Consider the following 22,077-nt stretch of genomic DNA (forward strand, 5'->3'; position numbering starts at 1 on the left):
TCGCTTCTTTATAACAAATATATGGTCTCTTTTCATTTAGAATGTATGATGTAGGTTACGGACTGATTTATGGTGATTTCTTTGTATATTGTAAAGCCCAATCTTACAGCATGGCTTTCTACTAAGCCGTACAAAAAAACTGTTATGGTACGTTATACGTGTAGTATCGTGTAATCAGTTTCGACACTTTATTGGCTCTATCGATTCAATATGTACGTCATTGCATTATTTGTCACCAATGACCAGCTGATAATTAAACTCACAAAGCTGCCGCAACGGTGAACTATATTTGCAACCCTGTTCAAGTTATCAATCAGATCTTCTACTTCAAGGAAACCGAATGTCGGCTGTCAGAGCAGGTTGTTGTTTGTGTCGTGAGGATGAGTAATACATTGCGATGGTCATTCGAAATATAGAAACAATTTAATTTTCTTCTCAACAACTTTTGTAGAAGCTATAAGAACTGCTAAACCATTCGGATATTACATTACATAGACTTTGACATCGAGTATGATTCATTTTAATCGCCTCAAATATATATATAGATATATAACTTTCTAACATTGGATTCAAGCGTTGGTTTTGATTTCGAGGATAATAATATGCAAAAGATTACGAATCGAAATGAATCTTCTTAATTTTGCGTTATGTTTTATTGTGATAAATATGAATCCTCTAATGTATTAGAAGAGAAGCGACACCAGGTGAATAGTCGTTAATTTGTGGACCATAAGGCCTGATAGATAATCCTCTGGAATTTGTTGCAATAACTGTTTTAAATGACAAAATTACTCTCTCAAGAAACATAATGGATCAAAGTGGATACTGGGAATCGTGAAATATCGATTTCTTGTTAATTTTCTGCCAGATATTATCTATTACTGACAAACGAAATATTTACATATCCTTTAGGCAGAAACGAAAATGTTCACCAAAGTTCTCGTTCCATTCTGTATTACCTTAGCAGTGTACGGTCAGACCATAAACGATTCTACGAAGCTGATAGAAGACCTTTTGAAGGGATATGACAAACTGGTTCGGCCAATAGATGATCAGTCACAACCAGTCAGTCTGAATATTTCCATGGATCTAGTTGCCATTCAGGAATTTGATGAAGTGCTTGAAAAGTTCTCTGTTGTTGCTATAATCTATGTCAGATGGGTGGAACCACGCATGATGTGGAATCCCTTAAGCTATAATGGCTTGTACACTACAACAATTCCAGTGACAAATTTATGGACCCCAAAGTTGGTAGTCGGTAACTCATTTGACAGAATTGAACCTATTGGCGGAGACTGGATGACAGTAAGATATTACGCTAATGGTATTTCTGTTTACAGTCCAGGCGATGTCTTTAAGACAACGTGCAGTGTTGATGTAACTTTTTATCCTTTCGATACCCAATCTTGCAAGGTGATGTTGCTTCCTGTGGGATCACTACCGAATGAGATAAGGATACTTTCAAGCAGTGATACTATTTTGAAATCGTTTTTCTCTGAAAACGGTGAGTGGGAAGTTATATCAACGTCTGTTGCAGTTGATGAAACTGATATTTTTTCATTAATTGAGTTCAATATCAAAATAAAAAGGAGACCCACATTCTTTCTCGTAAACGTCATTCTTCCATTTATTTTCATGGGATTTCTGAATATACTGGTCTTCATTCTGCCTGCTGAATCTGGAGAGAGGATTTCATTCTCCATAACAATTTTGCTGGCCATCGCCGTTTTTCTAACACTTGTTGGAGACAATTTGCCAAAGACATCAAGGCCTATGTCTCTGATTTGCTATTTTCTGCTGGTAAATCTATCTCTCAGCACCTTTATTTGCATCATGACGATACTGAATCTTCGACTTTACCACAACCCGAAATCCAAGCCTGTCCCTCGACTCTTGGCTGCTATCGCCCGGAAGTTGAACTGCATGAGTGCGCCATCCCGAAATGCTGTTCGACCAGATCTTCCAGATCCTATAAATGAGACTTTTAGCACTGAGAAGGAGAACGTGTCCTTCAAGCTGAAGAAAGAATCTAACCAGATGTTGACTTCTAATGAGGAGTTAGTCGCTGCCGTGGATTGGAAGGGCATCAGTCGAATGGTGGACAAAGTGATGTGTGTCTTTTCTTTACTATGTTTATTTATATCATCTACTACGTTTATTGTAATTATATCAGCCTACTAAAATATAATTAACAGAAAAAGGCTGAAATTACCTTTTCCTCTGTTTGTTAGCACGCTGGTTAAAGGATATAATGAATGTTATTAGACTTAAAATAAATGACGATGATTACACTTATGCCAGATGAAGCAAAATCCTGGTTTTCTAATCTTTCTCATTATGAACCTTTATGATGTTTAGCGAAATGTATCAGTCTGAAGATCCGTTTTCCATTTTTGGATGTAAATCATGACCTCTGTTGGGACAAAAATGGAATTTGTTTAAAATACAAACGAAGAAATAAAAAGTATGCACATTAATAACCTGCAAAGTTTATTAGCCAGAAAGCCTCTTTTTTTTTTCTTCTTCAAATTAATTCAATGTATGCGGTTATATATACCAATACTTTCTGAGGTTTTCTATCGGTTCCTTCACTTAGATTTCTACTTCCTTCCAACTAATTCGTTATTTCGAAATACAGCAAACATAGTATATCCTATTTTTACTTTGTTGGCGTGTGTGAGAAATTCCTCTTCAATGATGAAGTCGAGACGTCACCTGTCTCAGTCTCTCTGTCTCTCTCTCTCTCTCTCTCTCTCTCTCACGCACACGCGCGCGTGCTCGAGCACGCACCATAAGTACTGATATTCATAATTTAGAATAAGGGATGTTTATGAAATAAGATTTTCGAATATTTGTAAATCATTATTTTTATGAGAAAAAAATAATCCTAAAATGAAATTATTGAACCAGTTCAGGATTTGAATTACTTCGGATGTGTCTTTTTCAGATACTACATAAACATTACAGTTTTGAAGCAAATTAAATTCAAGTTACATTCCGACAAAATATATCGGCTTAGGTTGCATATGATAATCTGAAATTACCTTTAAAATTTGTATAAAATGTTGCATTTTAAATATTAAATAAGGCAACCGTTACGAGAGCGGCCTCTTCTCATAAACTCCTGAACAAAAGTAGTATACATATGAGAGCATGAACCCACTTTGAAATTTTTCTTAACTGTAAAATATGCAAAAATACCAACACAAATTCATAATTATGCTTGTTATTTATAGAGATTTTAAGAGGATCATCGTACCAGGGAAAAGGCGTTCCTTCGGTACAAATGCAACATAGGCACAAGTGTCTAAACAAATTTACGCTGTTCTTTCATAACACATCATGTATGGTGATGTAACATCTAGGATACTAAAAATAGCCAAACCCGTTACATCAGGGTTCTGCTCATCAATGCACAAGAGATATGCACCAGTAGTTTATAAAAGAACGGCTTGTATTCTAACATTTGACAATGATATGGGTAAGACTGATTGTACGAAGAAATAAGACAGATAAATGTAAATCCACTAGTGATGATGAAAACAATATGTATTTGAAATCAATAAAAAGACGTAATGAGACTTACAAGGATATTCATCTTTATAGACAACTTTGATGATTGAGTGCGCAATACATGGAGCAAATAGCAGCATACCGTAAAGATACGCCAAAGCACGAATGCTACTTAAAGAAGATAACATAAGGAATAATGCCGATTACGAAAGGTCATGGTGAAACTCGTTCAGTATAGATCTGGGTGGCGACAAACTTTGTAGAATGGGCATTGCGCAAACACATGTGGATAAAATGTTTAATGGGAAAATTATGATAAATTAATGTATTAGGGAGACGAGAGTGCGATTTTCATGAAGCAGATGATAGAAGTCTCCGTGTAATAAGTGAATTTGGTGATTTTGTGACACTTACATGGCTATTTCAAGGATTTATTATTAGCTCCAGAGAAAGTAATGCCAGTTAAAAATTATTTATCAACAAGAAGTTGACAAATGACTGTAAGGGTGCAAAATCAACAGTACCAAAATTATTTAGATACAAAAATAAATGGAATTATATCATTAATTACAGGAACTTTGAAATAATAAAAAAGTATAAGAGTAGCCAAACACTGACATAAAAAAGGGACGAAATATATCATTACGCTGTATGAATGACATGCACTGAATGTGGAACCAGCGTACTCGGACACCCGTTAAATGACGTGTAACGAAATAATTGTACAATAAAAGACGAAATTCAAATGATCGGCATCCATATTCCATATCCCGATGCAGCGAATAGCTTTCTCGTAATGTCCATTGAACAAGGCTGCTCAGAACGCAACTGCTGAACTCCAGTCAGAATGAATGTGCTTCTTAGACGTTGGTCACAAAGCGATAACAAGTAAGATATATGGAATGAATTAGGGTAATACCAGACCTCTCCAAATTCTGAGGTCCTCTATACCTCAAACTTTAAAAATCGTATATTGATCTTTATTATTGACATAAACTAAGCATATACAAACTACTTCAATTACTCATAAATGAAAATTAATTAACTATAAAATGCCAGTGTGATAAATTTAGCATTCCATCTTAGAGTAGCTTCCCTCGCTGTCTAGTTCTCTCTCTCTCTCTCTCTCTCTCTGGTGATTTATGTGCACACGTTTATATCGCCATCATTCATTCATTAATTTAATCCTGCGTGCATGCAACAGCCCATGGTATATGAATTATATATCAATAAAATTATCTTCTGTTTGTTACCTTACTGTTCTGTTTTGTTTATTACCTTCCTATTCTGTTCTGTTTGTTACCTTTCTGTTCTTTGCGGTATATTACCTTTTTGTTCTGTTCTGTTTATTACCGTACCGTATCCTTATTCGAACCTTAAGACATGAGATTAAATTGGGGATCTTTATTATTAATTGTACTAGGGGAAAACAAATTACACTAATAATATCACTTGTATGTGGTACATATTTGCTTTTCAAACACACGAAACAAGAAAGCTTTATGATTCAACACAAAATGATAGAAAACGCTGCCATTGAATGTGAAAGACCAAGTGGTTAAATAATACAAATGTATCGACCTTAACCAATTAAATATGCGGAATTGTTTAATTTGTCTCGATTGATCCATTCAAATTTAGTCTTCCAGTTTTGCGCTAACAGTGAGCATTATAGATTATCGATGTTATCTCGTATCATAATATACACATGATCACACATGAAAGAGAAGACCACCGATAGCAATCGGCTATGATCGTAACGTCATTCCAAACTCCGGCTCAGGTCTTTTTTTTTTGCAGAGAATTATGTGTTTATAGCAGAGTTGGGATCGTTTTGTGTCACGGATTGACTATACGTCAAATAAGTGACGGAGAGTAAAACAAATTAATCGACCAATCTGTCTATAACAGATGGACTTGAGTCAAACTTTGATTTCGTTTTTGAGAAACAAGATACCAGAGATTGAATTTAATTTTGTTATATTTATATTAAGCAATATTTGTCACAAATATATATGACATAATTTATTAGAAAAAGAAGTACATTTAGCTTAAAGGTCAATAATTCCTATGCTGTAGTTAAATAATTACTTTCGAAATGTTCCAATGGCTGTGTTCAAAATAATTCCTAGTTCTAGAAATTTAATAAACTATACAGACAATGAGAATCGTGAACCTGCGATTTCCTGTTACTTTTATATATTGCTAGTGTATTAGCCACGATGTGATCAAAGTTCTGGTGCTCTTCTGTATTACTTTGGCAGTGGACGGTCAGACGATGAACGATTCCACGAAGCTGATAGAAGACCTTTTGGATGAATATGACCAGTATCTGATCACTCGAGAATGTTCCAAGGCATCAGCCTTTTCTTTAAAGAAAGAACGAAAACATAATCAACACATTAATAAATGTATGAACACAACTCTAGTTTGACCACAGAAAGGGGAGAAAGGATGTAAAAAAAAAAGATCAAATGCAATGCTGCGATATGTGAAAAGAATAATTCCTAGATTCGGAGTTTCTCTTCTTTTACTCTTTGCTAAAGTCCAGCACAGAAGAATGGTATAATACAAGAAATCTCAAGCTTGTGTCTTAAATTGCGGGAAAGAAATTGGCCAAAACAGGCCAATCCATTTGCGTTCCACGCTTTGCTTAAGTTGGAGTCATTTCAAAGAAGGGAATTCTATCATTGCATGTAATCTCGACGCATGCGCCGCAACATGACATATCTTAAATCTGGCGATGCTTTTATATGACTGCATCTATTCCACAATATTTTATTTTGTGCACTAAGTTTACAGCAGCAAAGGAAGACATGATGGTGAGACGCTTAATTTCAATCACTGTTTGCTTTAGTACGTAATGGAGCTAGGACATTGGGTACGAAACGGTCTGTTTGATGTAGACTTAATTTCAACCACTGTTCACATTAGAATTTAAATGTGTTTTAATTAATTTATGTCTTTATTATTGTGAAAGAATATTAAGTGTTGAGGTAAATCGGTAAGTTTTCGCTACATTTCTCTGCACTATTTTCGTGGTAGGTCATAATAAGCCAGGAATACGGACAAAGATCAATATAAAACAATCGTTTTGTGAACAGTATGGTTATTTGATTCTTTTTATCTCAGATACGTAGTGTACATCTATGGTAAAGTGACACTGTACTAAACTATTTGAAAATCTAGTCTAACTTTATTACAATATTGTCAACCGTCTATCATTTCCAAATTTCGTTTGCTTATATTTTTTGTATATGTATTTGTCTTCCACAAAAATCGAAGTGTCTAAACCTTTTGTTTGAATGGGTATAGTAAGTCTATAAAAGATCTTACCCTTGTCTTGCTTGTGTAGGTTTAGTGTGTATATAAACACTACTTCCTATGATTTGGTTTGTGTATGCTACATTGGTTTGTGTATGCTACAAAGATGGTGTGAGTAAAGAGTGTCTATAAACGTTCCTACCTTTGCCTTGTTTGTGTGTGATTGTGTGTTTTGTGTATTTCGTCCGCTTCTTTGTATCCTACTCGCACTTGCGAGATAATATGCGTTTGTAAGTATAGAGAGTATAAAGCATTTGTATCTTTTTGGTTGGTTTGTAACTGTAGGTGGTCTTTATCACTCCAGCGGCGTGTTGAATAGTAATCAGCAACTTAGATATTACGGGGTGTGTTAGATAGTAATGAAACAGGGTGTGTGTGTGTGTGTTGGATAGTAATGAAACGGATGTGTTGTATAGTAAAGAACAACTGGGAGTTTGATATTATAGCGTATCTTAGATAGTAGCCAAACAGTGATGTGTTGATAGTAAGTAACTAATTTAACATACAATATAAAATTCCCGTTCGGGCATATCTTCCTTACCTATGTTAAATTCCACTTCGGACCTATGATCTTTCTCGATATTTAATTCCAGTATGGGTCTATAGAGACATTTTCATGTTAAATTCATATTTGGGCCTACAGTACTTTCATCCAATATAGGTCACCCAATTCTGAGAATGCCATAATTTACCCTAAATGATAAATTCACATTTTAGTTTATATTCCAAACCAACCCACCACCACCACTACATGTTAAATTCACGCCGGACCTATAACCTTTACCCGATGTATGTAAACAGTTCTATCAATGGTACCATTCACCCTTAATCTTAAATTCTCATTTGGACCTATAGTGCCCCCCCCCCACCCACACACACACATGTTAAATTCTCGTTTCAGGCCAATAAAGTGTTGACCCTGTTTAAAGTGGCAGTCCATATTGGCCCAAAGTGCCACATATTACTACTCAGAGATGTAAGAGTTGTAAACTGTCCTAATATTGCTGTTGCCGAAACTGACCTATTGTGGGTCAGTTTGTAGAAACATCGACTGGCCAAGTCAAATTTAAAAAAAAAAAAAACAACGTAGTTCCTGCAGCTGTAGGGACTTGATGAACAAATGATGATTATGGAGAGCTCTTTGATATTGTTTGTAGTACGGTAACTTTGGAATTTTAATGTCTCGATTTTTGTACAGCTATTTATTTAAATACATCGGGTCCAGGGGAAACATAGAAGTACTTCATATGTATGTATGGTCCATTACACTATTATTATACCCACAACACGAGATGTATTCTAGAAGTGTTGCTATCAGTGATTATAACTCAAGATTTTGTAGTTAAAAAGTTCAATTTTCAAATCAACAAGGAAAACCTAAATTGAATTTCAGAATATAAGAGTGCAAGAACTTATTGAAGATCAACTCACCAATCCAATTAATTTATGTTTAGATACCAATATGAGAACCGATCAAATTAGCGTGTGTTAAATAAAATGGTTTAGAAACAGCTAATTACATAAAACAAGCTCGCTGGCGTTGTTTGACCAACGATAAACACAAAATACATTTAAAAACACATTGTATCTTAATTTTGATAATTATAGTTAAGTATTCTCTAGGTAGAATTATCAGTTAGGTTCAATAACTTTCACGACAGAGACTCACAAATGTATAATAGATCTCGTTGCGACCGGCGGACCTCATTTTTAAAAGAATCCAGTATAATTCTATTAGTTAGTAAATAGGCTTTGGTGTGAAATAGAACACACGAGAAGATAAGTGACAAAAAAAAAATAAAAAAAAATAAAAAAAATAACAGTTATCACAGAAAAATTGGAATAATAGCATTAAGTCCTCATAATGAAACACTTATTTTCAAGATCATAACACGCAGTTGCTGTAAAATGAATAGTGATAAATTAAGAGTAAGTGATGACAACATGCCTTTATTACGCTCAGCGTAACTGGGACACCACAGAAACTACAATTTGGCTTCATCATAATTCTGTCTCTCTCTCTCTCTCTCTCTCTCTCTCAGATACCGACATTATAAGTCTGATTACCTTAACTAATAGGTAAAACCTATTCTATTTGAAGGGTGAATTGTGCATCTATTTTATACATCTACATACCTGACTACCTAATTACCGACCAACCTACGTATTTCCCTCTGTCTTATCTGCATGCATGCCTACTTACTTACCTACATGCATGCAAACTAATTGGTTTAAAGAAATGCAAGTTTTAACAACTGTATTTTACTGATAAATTAAACGTTTAACCTTTGTCTTCATCATCTGAACGGGCACACAATCAAATGCAGAGCGTCATGTAATAATTATTTGTTCGAACATATTGCAAGCTCGGCATTTTAGAATATTCATGATGATAGTAACACTGAATTTAAATGCACAGAACTGCAAGACAAACACTGAAATTTCAAGAAGATATTACATCCATTGCGGAACTGTATTACGCCATGAGAACGTCTTTATTGGCATATTGGATATTGCATGCTACATGCAATTAGTAAAGTGACCATTACCCTATATTATCTTCTTTTTGAGTACTACATGTATGTAGTAAAACTATTAGCCTTTATTATTCTTATGACTCTATGGTCTTAAACAAAGTAATAGAAAAGAGCTAAAACCAACGACACAAAATTTATTTCCCTCGAATACAAAGTGATAATTTAAAATAAGAATTTTGTGTATTGTGAAATGAATCCCAAATAGTTCTAAAAGTGCTGCCACAAGTCCTAATTTTTTAAGTTACTATGTTTTCATTTGAACTGAATAATACATCAGTATTTCCTACGTGTTTGATTGCTAATTGCTTCGTTCACTTTGACGTTTGCATACCTTCATCTAGTTTGCCTTTCTCTCCCCAAATCAAGTAAGATGCTTATTGCTATACTGTATGTGAAATTCGTAATTTAATTTTCTATCATTGCCTCGAAAGCACACCCATCTGTCTGTCTCTCTCTCTCTCTCTCTCATCCAGCACACACACACACACACACACACACACACACACACACATAGAAGTCAAAATATGACCATGTTCAGTAAACAGCTAGCCAGAAGAGTGCATTTTATTTTCTTAGTTACTCTTAACCTATTAATTTAACGAGAAGTTGCACTACGGGTTGAACTATGTTTGTGACCTATATTTGGATTCTGTGTTTTTTCTTGATACTAGTAGCTGGCTATTGCTTCTAAATCATGATCGTTACGATACATAAAGTACCAGTGCAGTGGTATTTGGCGCCCTAGACAATGCTTCTACTTTGCGCCCCCCTCCCCGGGTATCGTGTATTATAAACTGTTCATTAGTATTAATACACTTTCGTCTTTACAATGTATTAATTTCATTATTTATTCTACATATTTAATGATCACAAATTATTAACCTGACAGTGTACATTGCTTTTGGCGCCCGTCCCCCTCCCCCATATTGGCACCCAGGCGGCCGCCTAGTTCGTCTATTGGTTCTCACCGGCCCTGGGTACATTCATGCTAAAAGTGGAGTTATTGTTTCCTCTTATTCTGCTTCCTTCATAAATCCAGCTATCATAATCTGACTAAATGGAACACACAGACTGCTTTTATACATTTCTTTCTTTAATATATATTTTCATAGTTGATCACTTAAATCAATGTGTGCTGTGTTTTAATTTATATCTATTCGTTTAACTTTCTGCCAAGTTTCATGTATTTAAACCACTTTGCTATTTGCTAAACGTTTTGATAGTTATTTCGTTATGTACAGTGTTCCATCGTCTTCGTCTGTCATTAGAAAAATATCATATCATGTTAAATCGCTGAATACGTTAGCATTCGCTAATTGTAGTAACATTTAACAACGTATTTCAGTGCTACTCTAAACTGCATTGATGAGAAAATTGGAAATGGATTTACATGTATTGTCGGAAACTAAATCTTGTTATTGCAAGGATTCAGAATGACGCAAAATGAGGTAAGAATGGATTGGTGGTGTGAAGAGTCATAAAACTAACTGAAAATTGGTTGCAGAAGTTACGTCTGGTTTTAAAAGTCAAACGATTGTGTTCGATTATACTTCTCTCGAAAATATAATATAATTAAATTATGGTTTCGTTTAAAACTACTACTTTTAGAGTATTTATTAAGAATTTGCTGAAACAAACAATGATTCTGTATCAATATTGTAACTCAGATATAGTCAAATATAATTCTAAATCCCTTGTAGATATTTCAGTCACATATATCAAGGAGAGAGATCTTAAATTGTAATTTGTGCGTTTTATCTCTTATAAATTGGCATTCACTGTTGTATTTATCTACACATTCAATTGTGAGTCAAATATTTAATAAAATGTCTATTTCAGTACAATCTTTGAATTATTACATTTCTTCCAAAACAGTCTCTTTTATGCATGAATGTTTAGCACTTTTTGTGTTAGGGCTTTGCTTTCAGTATATAAAGTTTATGCATTTTCATGTATTTGCCTACTTGTATATTGTAGTGCTTTTATTAATTTGTAATGAAGATAAGCAATTATATATGATTACGTCAATAAAGATATTAAACTTTAATTAGAACTGTATTATTTGAATTACTGAACTCACGAACGTTTGTCCTAATGATTGAATGTTTCAACGTTTAACCTGGAAATGTAACGGTTCTTATTAAAATTAGAAAACCTCGAAACTATGTCTTCTCAGAGATGTCTGAACTGATTTGATCAAACTTAACTAAAAGTTCTCTTGTTCTGCATAATGGCTTTTCAGATTTGCTAAAAATGATGCCAATCATTCTCCAAATATGATGGCTGTTACTTCAAATAGAGAAACATTTGAAATATTCTAAAAAGTCCCAGAACAATATTTGACCAAATCTAACAAATGCATTCTGACATCCTCTTATAAAATTCTACAAAATATTCCCAATACCATTATTAAATGCTGCGCAACTGGTACTAAAGTGATGTAAGTCTTTTAACGACTTCTTCTCATCAAATACCGAAAAGAAGTAGCATGAACCCACCTTGTACTATTTTGAAAACTTTTTATTACCATCTTTTTTAGGAGTACGATAATCTTTACAGCAAAGAAAGAGATTACACCGTGCTCACTTTAACATACTTTGTAAAATTCGTGCTACCACATTTTGTAGGGGTACGATAATATGCATTTCAAAATTATCATTACCATTATGAGGGGTATGAAAAAGCTAAACACATTGTACTATTGTCCAAAATTATCATTACCATTATGAAGGGTATGAAAACGCTAAACACACATTGTACTATTGTCCAAAATTATCATTACCATTATGAGGGGTATCAAAACACTAAGCACACATTGTAATATTGTCCACAATTATCATTACCATTATGAAGGGTATGAAAACACTAAGCACACATTGGCTTATTGTCAAAAAAAATATTACCATTATGAAGTGTATGAAAACACTAAGCGCACATTGTACTATTGTTCAAAAGAAGTAATTGCATTATGAGGAGTAAGAAAACACTAACCACACATTGGACTATTGTTCAAAAGAAGTATTACCATTATGAGGGGTATGAAAACACTAAGCACACATTGTACTATTGTTCAAAAGAAGTAATAGCATTATGAGGAGTAAGAAAACACTAAGCACACATTGGACTATTGTCCAAAAGAAGTATTACCATTTTGAGGAGTAAGAAAACACTAAGCACACATTGGACTATTGTCCAAAAGAAGTATTACCATTATGAGGAGTAAGAAAACACTAAGCACTCATTGGACTATTGTCCAAAAGAAGTATTACTATTTCCTATAGAAGAAGGTGTTATAAATGAAGCAACTCTTGCGTCAGAGACCTAACGAGAACAAAACGAACACAAATATCCATTTAAAATGCAGCAAGCATACTTATAAATTTATAAAACATAGCCAACGCATTATAGCTTCTAGATCACATTTCCATCTCTTGCTGGATCATTTCTAAGAGAGCTAATAAACTGCAACCGTTTTCAACTTGCAAAACAAATTGTGAGACTTTCTGCTTCCTGAGAGCACAATCTCTATGCCTCCGTTGTGGTAGGAATATATAGGCATCCGTAGTGATAGGAAGCTATCTTTGGTGTGGCGGTATCAAGTTTGTGAGACAAAGAGCGTTCGTAGAACCAGCATTCAGACACGTGCTAAACAGATGAGATATTTTCGCGATTGATTGTGCTTGTTTTCATAAGTATCTGTTATTATTGACCACCCATTAAAACTAATGGACTAGAATTTGAAACGGCGTCATTTTTCATATTCGTTTGTACAACGGCAGCTGATTGAGACTCCCTTAAGTATCTTAAGTAGGGATCCTCTTAACATTTGAATGGAAACTTCATAATTGCAACTGCATATGTTGATTTATACTTTATATGTAAAATGATAACATTTATTCAGCCGAAAGGTTAATTCTAAAACTTTACTTTTATGGAAAATCAATTACGTTTTGGTTACATTAAATGTGACGATATCGATCAGACTTTGCTTTAGTTAGGTTTGGGTATTTAAAGTTACACTAACACATGCAGGTTATTTAGAGCGGAGGCAATGCCTTCGTTGCTCAATTATCTCCCAATTAGATAAATCAAGGATGAATTTAAGACATCAAAATTTCTTGTAAAAATAAACGTGTTCTTCAAACTAATGACGAAATTTATGGATATTTCTTATATTATGCTTTAAATGAATTCAAGCAAGTTGAAATATCAATAAGATTAAAGAAGTATTTCCACGTGTGACTTCAAACCTTTGAAACATTACAATAATAACTATAATAATACTAATACTACTGCTGCTGCTACTACTGCTATTACTAACTTTAACCTGTCAGTCAGAAATGTAAAACATACTTGCTTCCTAAAACCATTCAACTTTGCCACATCGATAAACAAAGACTACCAGGAAACATTGCATTAACTTGACTTAAATACCTGGAGTTAATTATGTCCTTTCTTCTATTCCAAGATGCGGTTTACTGATTCGCATGATCAAATCACGCAGACGCAATATACGTACGACCTGTTAGTAGCACCACAGAAATGGTATAATTATAGAAGCATCATAACGATTGCAATGATCGCAATGTGCTTTCTTCTTGCTTTTTTTTTTTTTTGGAAAGAAGACTTGTCTAGATTGATCGTGTGTATTTTTACCTACGGTAAATGACATTAAAATAATGACAATTTCAATCTATATGGTAATAGCTGTGGTCGGCGATACATTTTTCGTATTTCTGATAATATTACCTAAATCTGGCACAAGTAGAAGAAGTAATCTAAGGCCTGTTCATACAATTTAGATGTTCGCGGACCAGCTAATAAAATAGTCGTCCATTATATGGCTCAGGATGCTATGAAATTTTGATTCAATGGTCCATTGCAAAACGAAGTTGAAATTCTCAAATGATCGGCAGCTGATCCTGCGCATCAATTGGGAAACATTTATTATAAACATGGAGTTTGACTTTTAGCTAAAGGACTTGTGAAACGTAGACACGTATTGTCGTGAAGATGAATAAGCAGTAATCAAAAGGCATCTTATTTACGATTTAGTCATGAAGTACAAATTCCCGCTCTCTTGAACAAACGGATGTAGTGTCTTTGAATCTAACATAATCTTTACAGTATTCATTTTCAATCCCACTATTTGCAGAACTAACATTCAAATAAATGTACATGCATTTGTTTCTTTTCTTCACAAGTAAATCTACTAGGGAACAAATCAGAGTGGAGAAATGGGATTGCAAATGTGGACCTTAGTCCCATCTGCAATTAAATCCTGAAACAGTTTTATTAGTACTGCTACAATATTTTCTATATATGATTTATGATTTATGCCTAACTTAAAGAAGGTTAGCCAAGGTTGTAAAGGAAATCTTTGTTAACAGATGTTGTAAAAATATTTACCACCTTGCTCAATGTTCCCTTCTAATATCTGATGAAACGTGTCCTTACTTACTGGAGTTTGTGAGCAGTTTTGGATGAATTGGTTGAACAAAAATGTCTGATTCCAAACTTGTGTCGACATTTTTGCTTTCATGTTCAACTCGTAACGTATTTGTCTCACCTCCCTGAAAACGATTTGATGCAATTTAGAGTACTGAATATGGTACCTGAATTGGAATTCGAATATCTTGAGAAAGATCATGCTCTCTGAAAATTGTTTATTTATAGGTTACTACATTTGGATGGGAAAAATATTCACCCATTTTTCTGAGCTGCACTGCACGACCTTAAGTGCAGTATTGCTCAGACGAAAAAGAGTTCATATTTTCCATTACAGATGTGGCAAGTTCTGCTATACCCTGGTTTAACGTTTCTACCTAAGGCTGAAAAGAACACACTGCAAGAAATAAAGTAATTGCATTGCTTCTGGATTCCTAAGTAAATAAACAACCGCAGTTCACCCAATACACAATAACAGTATTCATGCGTATATCTCACCGCCCATCGACCTTTGAACTTGGTAGAGCGCTTTGTCATTCGTTTCAAAACGAAATTACTTTTTAGTCTACTTAAAATTGAAATTTTTAGTCCTATTGTGAATGAATGTGCCTTCAAACAACGTTCCAGTTGGTGGAAATTGAGGGTTTTTTCAACTAGATTCTGTTTTTCTCGTTGTGATGATATGGATTTATTAACTGGTCAATTCCGTATGATGTACATGTGGCTGGAAGGACTGGACTTCATGCAGATGAAAATATGTTTATGTTCAGTCATTGATTGTTTGGAAAAATAAGGTGGGAAAAATATAAAATTCTTTTAATTTATATTCTCAAGACGACGCATGATTAAATATTGTTTGCCATGGAATACCAAATTCATATTGTTAGTTCCAAATACGCGGTGTTATTTTAGAGAACATATCATGCAGTATGCAGCAGTGAAGTATGAGAAATACTGCACGATTCTGACAATGTTAAGCTACTGCAGAAACAAAATGAGTATATATTAATTATAGGTTACTGCATTTGTATGGGAAAATATGAACGAGTTTTTGGATGGAGTACTGCACGACCTTGGGAGTGCAATATATCCATCCGACAAAACGACTTCATATTTTCCCATACAAATGCAGTAACCTTTTTATTATATGCTCATTTTCTTATTCTACCTAAGGCTTAATTAAAAAAAAACAAAATACACTACAAGAAACAACGTAAATGAATGTATGCCGTATCCCAATCTAAATACACAAGCGCAGATTCATCACTACACAACAACATTATTAATGAGCACATAACTCCGCCCAGATAAATTTGAACTTCGTCGAGCGTTCGGCAAATGGCGTGTCTAGTTAAAATTGAAATTTGCAGTCATTTTGAAAATGAATGCGCATTGCAACAACTTTTCCATTTGTTCTGGAATTAATAGATTTTGGTATTTTGTTTCGATTCTACGAAAGTTCGTGATTTTGGACTGGATTCATCTGTGCAAATTGTACATGAAATACATCGGATTGAAGCAGCGTGGTAGAAGCGTGTTTACATCTGTAAGTGTGTTTGTTCTGTCGCTGATTATTAGAAATCATAATGTAGGAAAAATGTTAAGTGTTTCAACTGCAATTATCAAAAAAAAAAAAAAAAACGCTAATGAATTTAATGTTTATTTCATTTTTAGTGCAGTAAGGAAGATGTAATTGCACTTGGACTATATTCGAAATTACAGTGCAATTTCGAAATGTGTAGTCAAGCATGAGAACACATGACATGGCTAATGTAATTCGGATTTGCAGAACTATGAAAGTACATTTTGAGGAAATTCTGGATGTAAAACTTTAAGTATATTTTTTGCCATTCTTATTACCAGCTAAAGGAGACAGTTTATGCCTTTATAGCTTGCATGTTATTTGTAGGTACCAATCAATTTTATGAAATCTGGTGTCTATAGCAAAATCTGAAACAATGTATCAAAAAGTTAACGCGGAATGTAGCAAAGCAGTTGGTATGTTGCAGTCCACGAAACATTTGCTTTAGATCATTCGGTAACAAATTTAGTCAACCAAACCGTATTGCGCCTACTATGCGACTGTATATGATTTGTTTACAAAGTAGTTCCTAATTCACTATTGGGCACACGTGTCCTGCGCGTTGGTGCAATATGAAGGTGTGCAATATAGTAAAATATTGAACGATTCTGATAATGTAAAGTTAACGGAGAAAAAAATGAGTATATAATAATGTCCGTTTATCTCGTTACATCAACTACTCATGACGCATCCCTCATCAAATGCGACAGGCGTATTGGTAGTGGTACAAGTCATAATAATCAATGTTTATTATTATAATTTACAGATCTCAAAGTTTATATTAAAAACTGTTTTGAATTGACTTTCAGCAGGTAAGAAATAAAGCCTTAGACGATCACGTCATCAACTTAAACGGTCACGTCATCAACTTAGACGGTCACGTCATCAACTTAAGTAATTTCTATTCAAATGCCTAAATCTGGGCAATACCTAGAATTTAATTTAGTTCAAATTAACGTGTATTGGAATCACGAGTTTCAGTGAATTAGTTACTGGGCACAAGCTCGCGGTATTTGACCAAAGGTCAATACAAAGTACGTTAAACATACGAATCTTTATTTTCCTAATTAAAGCAAAATACTTTGACGTATAATAACCAATTATTGCCTAGATTCAAAGGCAGTCTAGCCATCCGTTGTTGACTCGTCAACATATAAACATGTATCGTATCAGGCAAAAACTGATGCAAAAGCCGGGAGAAATAGAGCATGTCAGGATGGTTAAAGTGGTACAATACCAAATATAAGGTCTTTAGAGAATTAGTGAAGCAAGAAGAGGAGATGTGGACAGAGAGATATTGGCAGCAGAAACGGCAGCAGTGAGAGCAGCATCAGCAACAACAATAACAACAGCATCAATAGCCAGAACGAGGATTTTTGGACTGTCGTGTGAACACCAATTCTCCTTCCGCAGAAGAATAACGTATCATGTAGGAAAACCTGCAGCGGGAGGGAAACGGAATTCAAGGCAATAAGAAAGACTGCCAAACCCCTAAGAAACAAAACAGCTCTTTTCAGGGCTACCCACAAATCTCCAGAAAAGAGCTATTACTCTATTGCCAAATTGAAGTATTTGTATGTTGGTATGTTAGTGTAATTGTAGCTAAAATGTTAGAATGGTGTCTATAAACACTTGGTTTCCCTAGCTTTTAGGATAGTGATTGTTTGCTGTAGAATTGTATTTAGGGTAGTAGAGTGTGTTTGTACGAAAAAGTGTAAGTGAGTGTTTCTTTTAGGTCCGCACGGTCCAAGGTTTGGATGTGGTGAGGGTACTGTTAGTTTTACCCCAGCATTTCAATTACATAGGGACAAAGTAGAAAGAACCCATAGTAATCTCTTTAAAGACCTCGGTCCCAAAGTCTCGAACCTAACTAGACATTACAACTTACGAATGGGACCTAGCATTGAAAACCAAAAACGAAACTAGTCCAGGTGAAGATCAAATAGGATACAAAATATACAAAAATATCCCAAATAACATTAAACAAGCAACTATTAAATTACTAAACCAAATATGGACCTCAGGCAAACTACCCGATAAATGGAAGCACGCAATAGTAATTCCAATACCCAAGCAAGGAAAAGATCCTTTTCCCTAACAAACAACATTTGTAAGATCATGGAAACCATAGTCACCAACCGACTCAAACACCACCTAGAGAACAATAATTTAATCTCCGATAATCAATGAGGATTTAGAAACAAAAATCCACCACGGATCAACTAATACGATTGGAAACCGCAATCAAATTAGCGTTCAACTCCAAACGCAAAGCTGATAGGAATTTAATTGCATTATTTATTGACCTCGAAAAGACATTCGACCTTGTATGGACCAAAGGCTTATTAGCCAAACTCAACCACTACGCCATCACAGGTCGAATGTTTAAATTCATTGAAAACTTCCTCGCTGACTGTAAAATATCAACCAGAGTCGGCGACACCTACTCTGAACCACACACACTCGAAAACGGTACACCACAAGGGAGCGTACTCAGCCCAACCCTTTTCAACATCATGATTAATGACTTGGACACCAACATAACATCAAAATTAATTGAACTCTCACAATTTGCTGATGATAGTGGATTATGGAGAGCAGGAAACCCCTCCAACCACAAAGTAATCAGCGATATTCAAACAAGTTTAAACAAAATAGGGAAATGGGCTGATAAATGGGGTTTCAAATTATCCTATCAAAAAACCATAGCAGTATTATTCACCACCGAACGTAAATTACAAAATCAGTTTCCAAAACTCACCATCCAAAATCAAGAAATTAAATTCATAAAATTAGCACGATTTTTAGGAATGCATTATGACTCCAAGCTAAACTGGGGACACCACATAAACGAACTAGTCAAAAGGTGCAATAAAGACCTTAACCTCCTTACAAACCTTAAAGGAACCACCTGGGGATCCAATCAAGAAACCTTACTAGCATTATATAAATCGTTAATTAGATCTAAACTAGATTACGGATGCCAAATTTACAACTCGGCACCCCAAAATAACCTCAAGAAACTAGATAGCATACAAAGAAAGGCCCTAATTATTTGCACTGGAGTACTACCATCCACATCACTAGTGGAGCTTCAAGCCTTAACTGGAGAACTGCCACTCCAACTTAGAAGACAAGAACTCACCCTCAGATATGCAGCCAAGCTAACAACACACCCCGACACACACCCCACCCGCCTAGCTATAAATAAATGCAACAAACCTTTTAGAACTAAATTAACACAAAACATACCAGCAGGGAAATTAGTCCGTCAATTAGTTGAACAACTTCCTATAGACAACCTCCAAGCAGAAATTGCAAATCAATATGACAAAGAACCATGGATAAATATCAACCCCTCAGTTAACACCTTCATTACGAAATATGGCAATAAAAACGAACAGGAACTCAAACTAAACACAATCTGTACAGAAGAAATCAACTCAAAATATTGCAACTACATTAGGATTTGCAATGATGGATCCAAAATAACTGAACCACCCAGAACAGCAGCAGCTTACGTAATCCCCGAACTTAAAATTTAAGTAGGACGAAGACTACCTAACCTCTGCTCCATATGCACAGCTGAATTCTGGGTCATACCTGAAGCACTCAAATGGATCAAAGAGAACAAAATACCCCAAGCGGTAATAATAAGTGACTCGCTAAGCGTCATAAACTCAATACTTAATAACAACACCAAATCAAGAGAAAACTATCTTAGGCAAACCAATTTATTGTTAAACAAACTGAACAATAATAACTTACAAGTAGAATTTATGTGGATACCATCCCATATTAAGATACCAGGTAACGATATGGCAGATATAACAGCTAAACAAAAACTAAACGAAACCACTCACATCAACCTAGATTATAGCATATGCGAACTCAATAGCATATCTAAAACCCTCATTGACAATAAATGGCAGGAATTATGGAACACAAGCACTCAAGGCAGGAAACTAAAAACCATCATTAAAGAAGTCTGTAAAAATAGGAAACCACCCAAAACAAAAGGCAATGAACAAAAATTCATAAATAGAATACTCACGGGCAAAACGAAGCTGGCTAACAGCTTCAGATAGTACATAGGACCACAACCACATAACCCTAACTGCTACCACTGCAGGGTCCCAGAAGACCTAGAGCATATTTTTAACAACTGCCACACACTTGAAAAAAAAGGGCTAAGTTTAAAGTTAAACAGCATAATATTGGATCCCCTGCAACATACCCAGAATTCTTGATGAACACAAACCCCAAAATTAATCTAACATTCGAAAATATCATAAGTTTTATACACGAATCCAATCTAATCCAAAAAAATCTAAGAAAGTAAATCAAAGACCAGTCAAAAATATTACAAATCACTGTTTTAGAATTATGACGGCCGGCTCGGTCTCGTGGGTTCACAGACTGACACAGCCGTTCATAGCCCGAATAATAAAAACCAGTTAAGGACGATCTAATCAAAAAACAATTTTTTTTATACAAAATCACTGTTTGGGAATTATGACGGCCTGCTAGGTTTCGTGGGTTCACAGACTGACACAGACGTCCATAGCCCGAATAATATAACCAGTTAAAGACGAATATTACAAAATTACTGTTTGGGAATTATGACGGCCTGCTAGGTCTCGTGGGTTCACAGACTGACACAGCCGTTCATAGTCCAAATAATAAAAACCAATTAAGGCCACAAAAAAATTAAAACAGGAAAATAGGAATTAATTAAAACAGGACTACATAATAACATACAGACAACCATAAAACAAGTTTTCACTCCAAACCAATAAGATGAGGAATCAAAATAAATAAGGAATTCAAGACGAAAAAAAAAAAAAGTAAAAAAAAAAGTAAAAATAAAAATTAAAAAAATATTTTTATTTTTTATTTTTTATCTATACTGTCTTCCTGATCTACTTCTAACCGTCTCCTTGTCTCTTAAACAACATCTGGCATGAAAATTAACACCTCTACGAACTCACGGAGCAAAAGCAGACCCAGTTACCACGTGACTCCAGTATTGCGACTCAACAAGAGAACAAACTACAACAGTCTACCTCTCACACAACTACAACACAAAGGGCCGGGATTGAGAATAAGACTGTCCATACCAATACGGACCAAGATCCGTTAGTAACTCAACAACAACTGGCTGAAATTTTAAATCAAGCTTCACAAACTATTTCTACTAACATACTCAGCCAAATCCAGGCAATGTTGGCAGACGACCCCGAAGAATTTGAAACTTCCACGCTGGCAGCGGCCCTGGAAGTATCATCATCCAGCGGCGATGAATCTGAGGAACCTGCACCACCTAAACAGAGTGGAAAAAAGGAAGGCTCTATCTACCGGAATATGGGACTGGGAAAGGCAATTGATGATATCAAAAAAGCGGGCCACTTCGTCAATTCAGTCCAATACATTAATTGGCGCTCTCTTGGTACACAGAAACCTCGACCGGCACAATGGCATTATGGAGTCAGAATTTTGAGCCAATTCTGTTCTGAAGCTTTCTCAGAGTTCTCCTTGCGCTAGCTGACCGAACCATGGTTATGCCTTTCCTGGGGAAACTAACGAAGAAAGCAAAACAGCCCAGCTATGCAGGGAAGCAGAGGACAGACGGGGAACGTTTGCCTAAAAACAAATTGCCTGTAGATATCTAAT

General features: G+C 35.1%; 1 protein-coding gene across 1 annotated transcript; it reads left to right on the plus strand.

Moving 5' to 3' along the window:
- The first annotated feature begins 361 nt into the window (after positions 1–361).
- On the plus strand, positions 362–2,496 carry LOC149785595 (neuronal acetylcholine receptor subunit alpha-6-like). The gene has a single exon (XM_089931213.1). The coding sequence runs from the start codon at positions 925–927 to the stop codon at positions 2,179–2,181; it is 1,257 nt and encodes a 418-aa protein (XP_089787339.1). The 5' UTR covers positions 362–924; the 3' UTR covers positions 2,182–2,496.
- The last annotated feature ends 19,581 nt before the right edge of the window (positions 2,497–22,077 follow it).

This window comes from Sinohyriopsis cumingii, chromosome 13 (genome assembly GCF_028554795.1).
Source record: "Sinohyriopsis cumingii isolate HCF-2022 chromosome 13, ASM2855479v2, whole genome shotgun sequence".
Lineage (NCBI taxonomy): Eukaryota > Metazoa > Mollusca > Bivalvia > Unionida > Unionidae > Sinohyriopsis > Sinohyriopsis cumingii.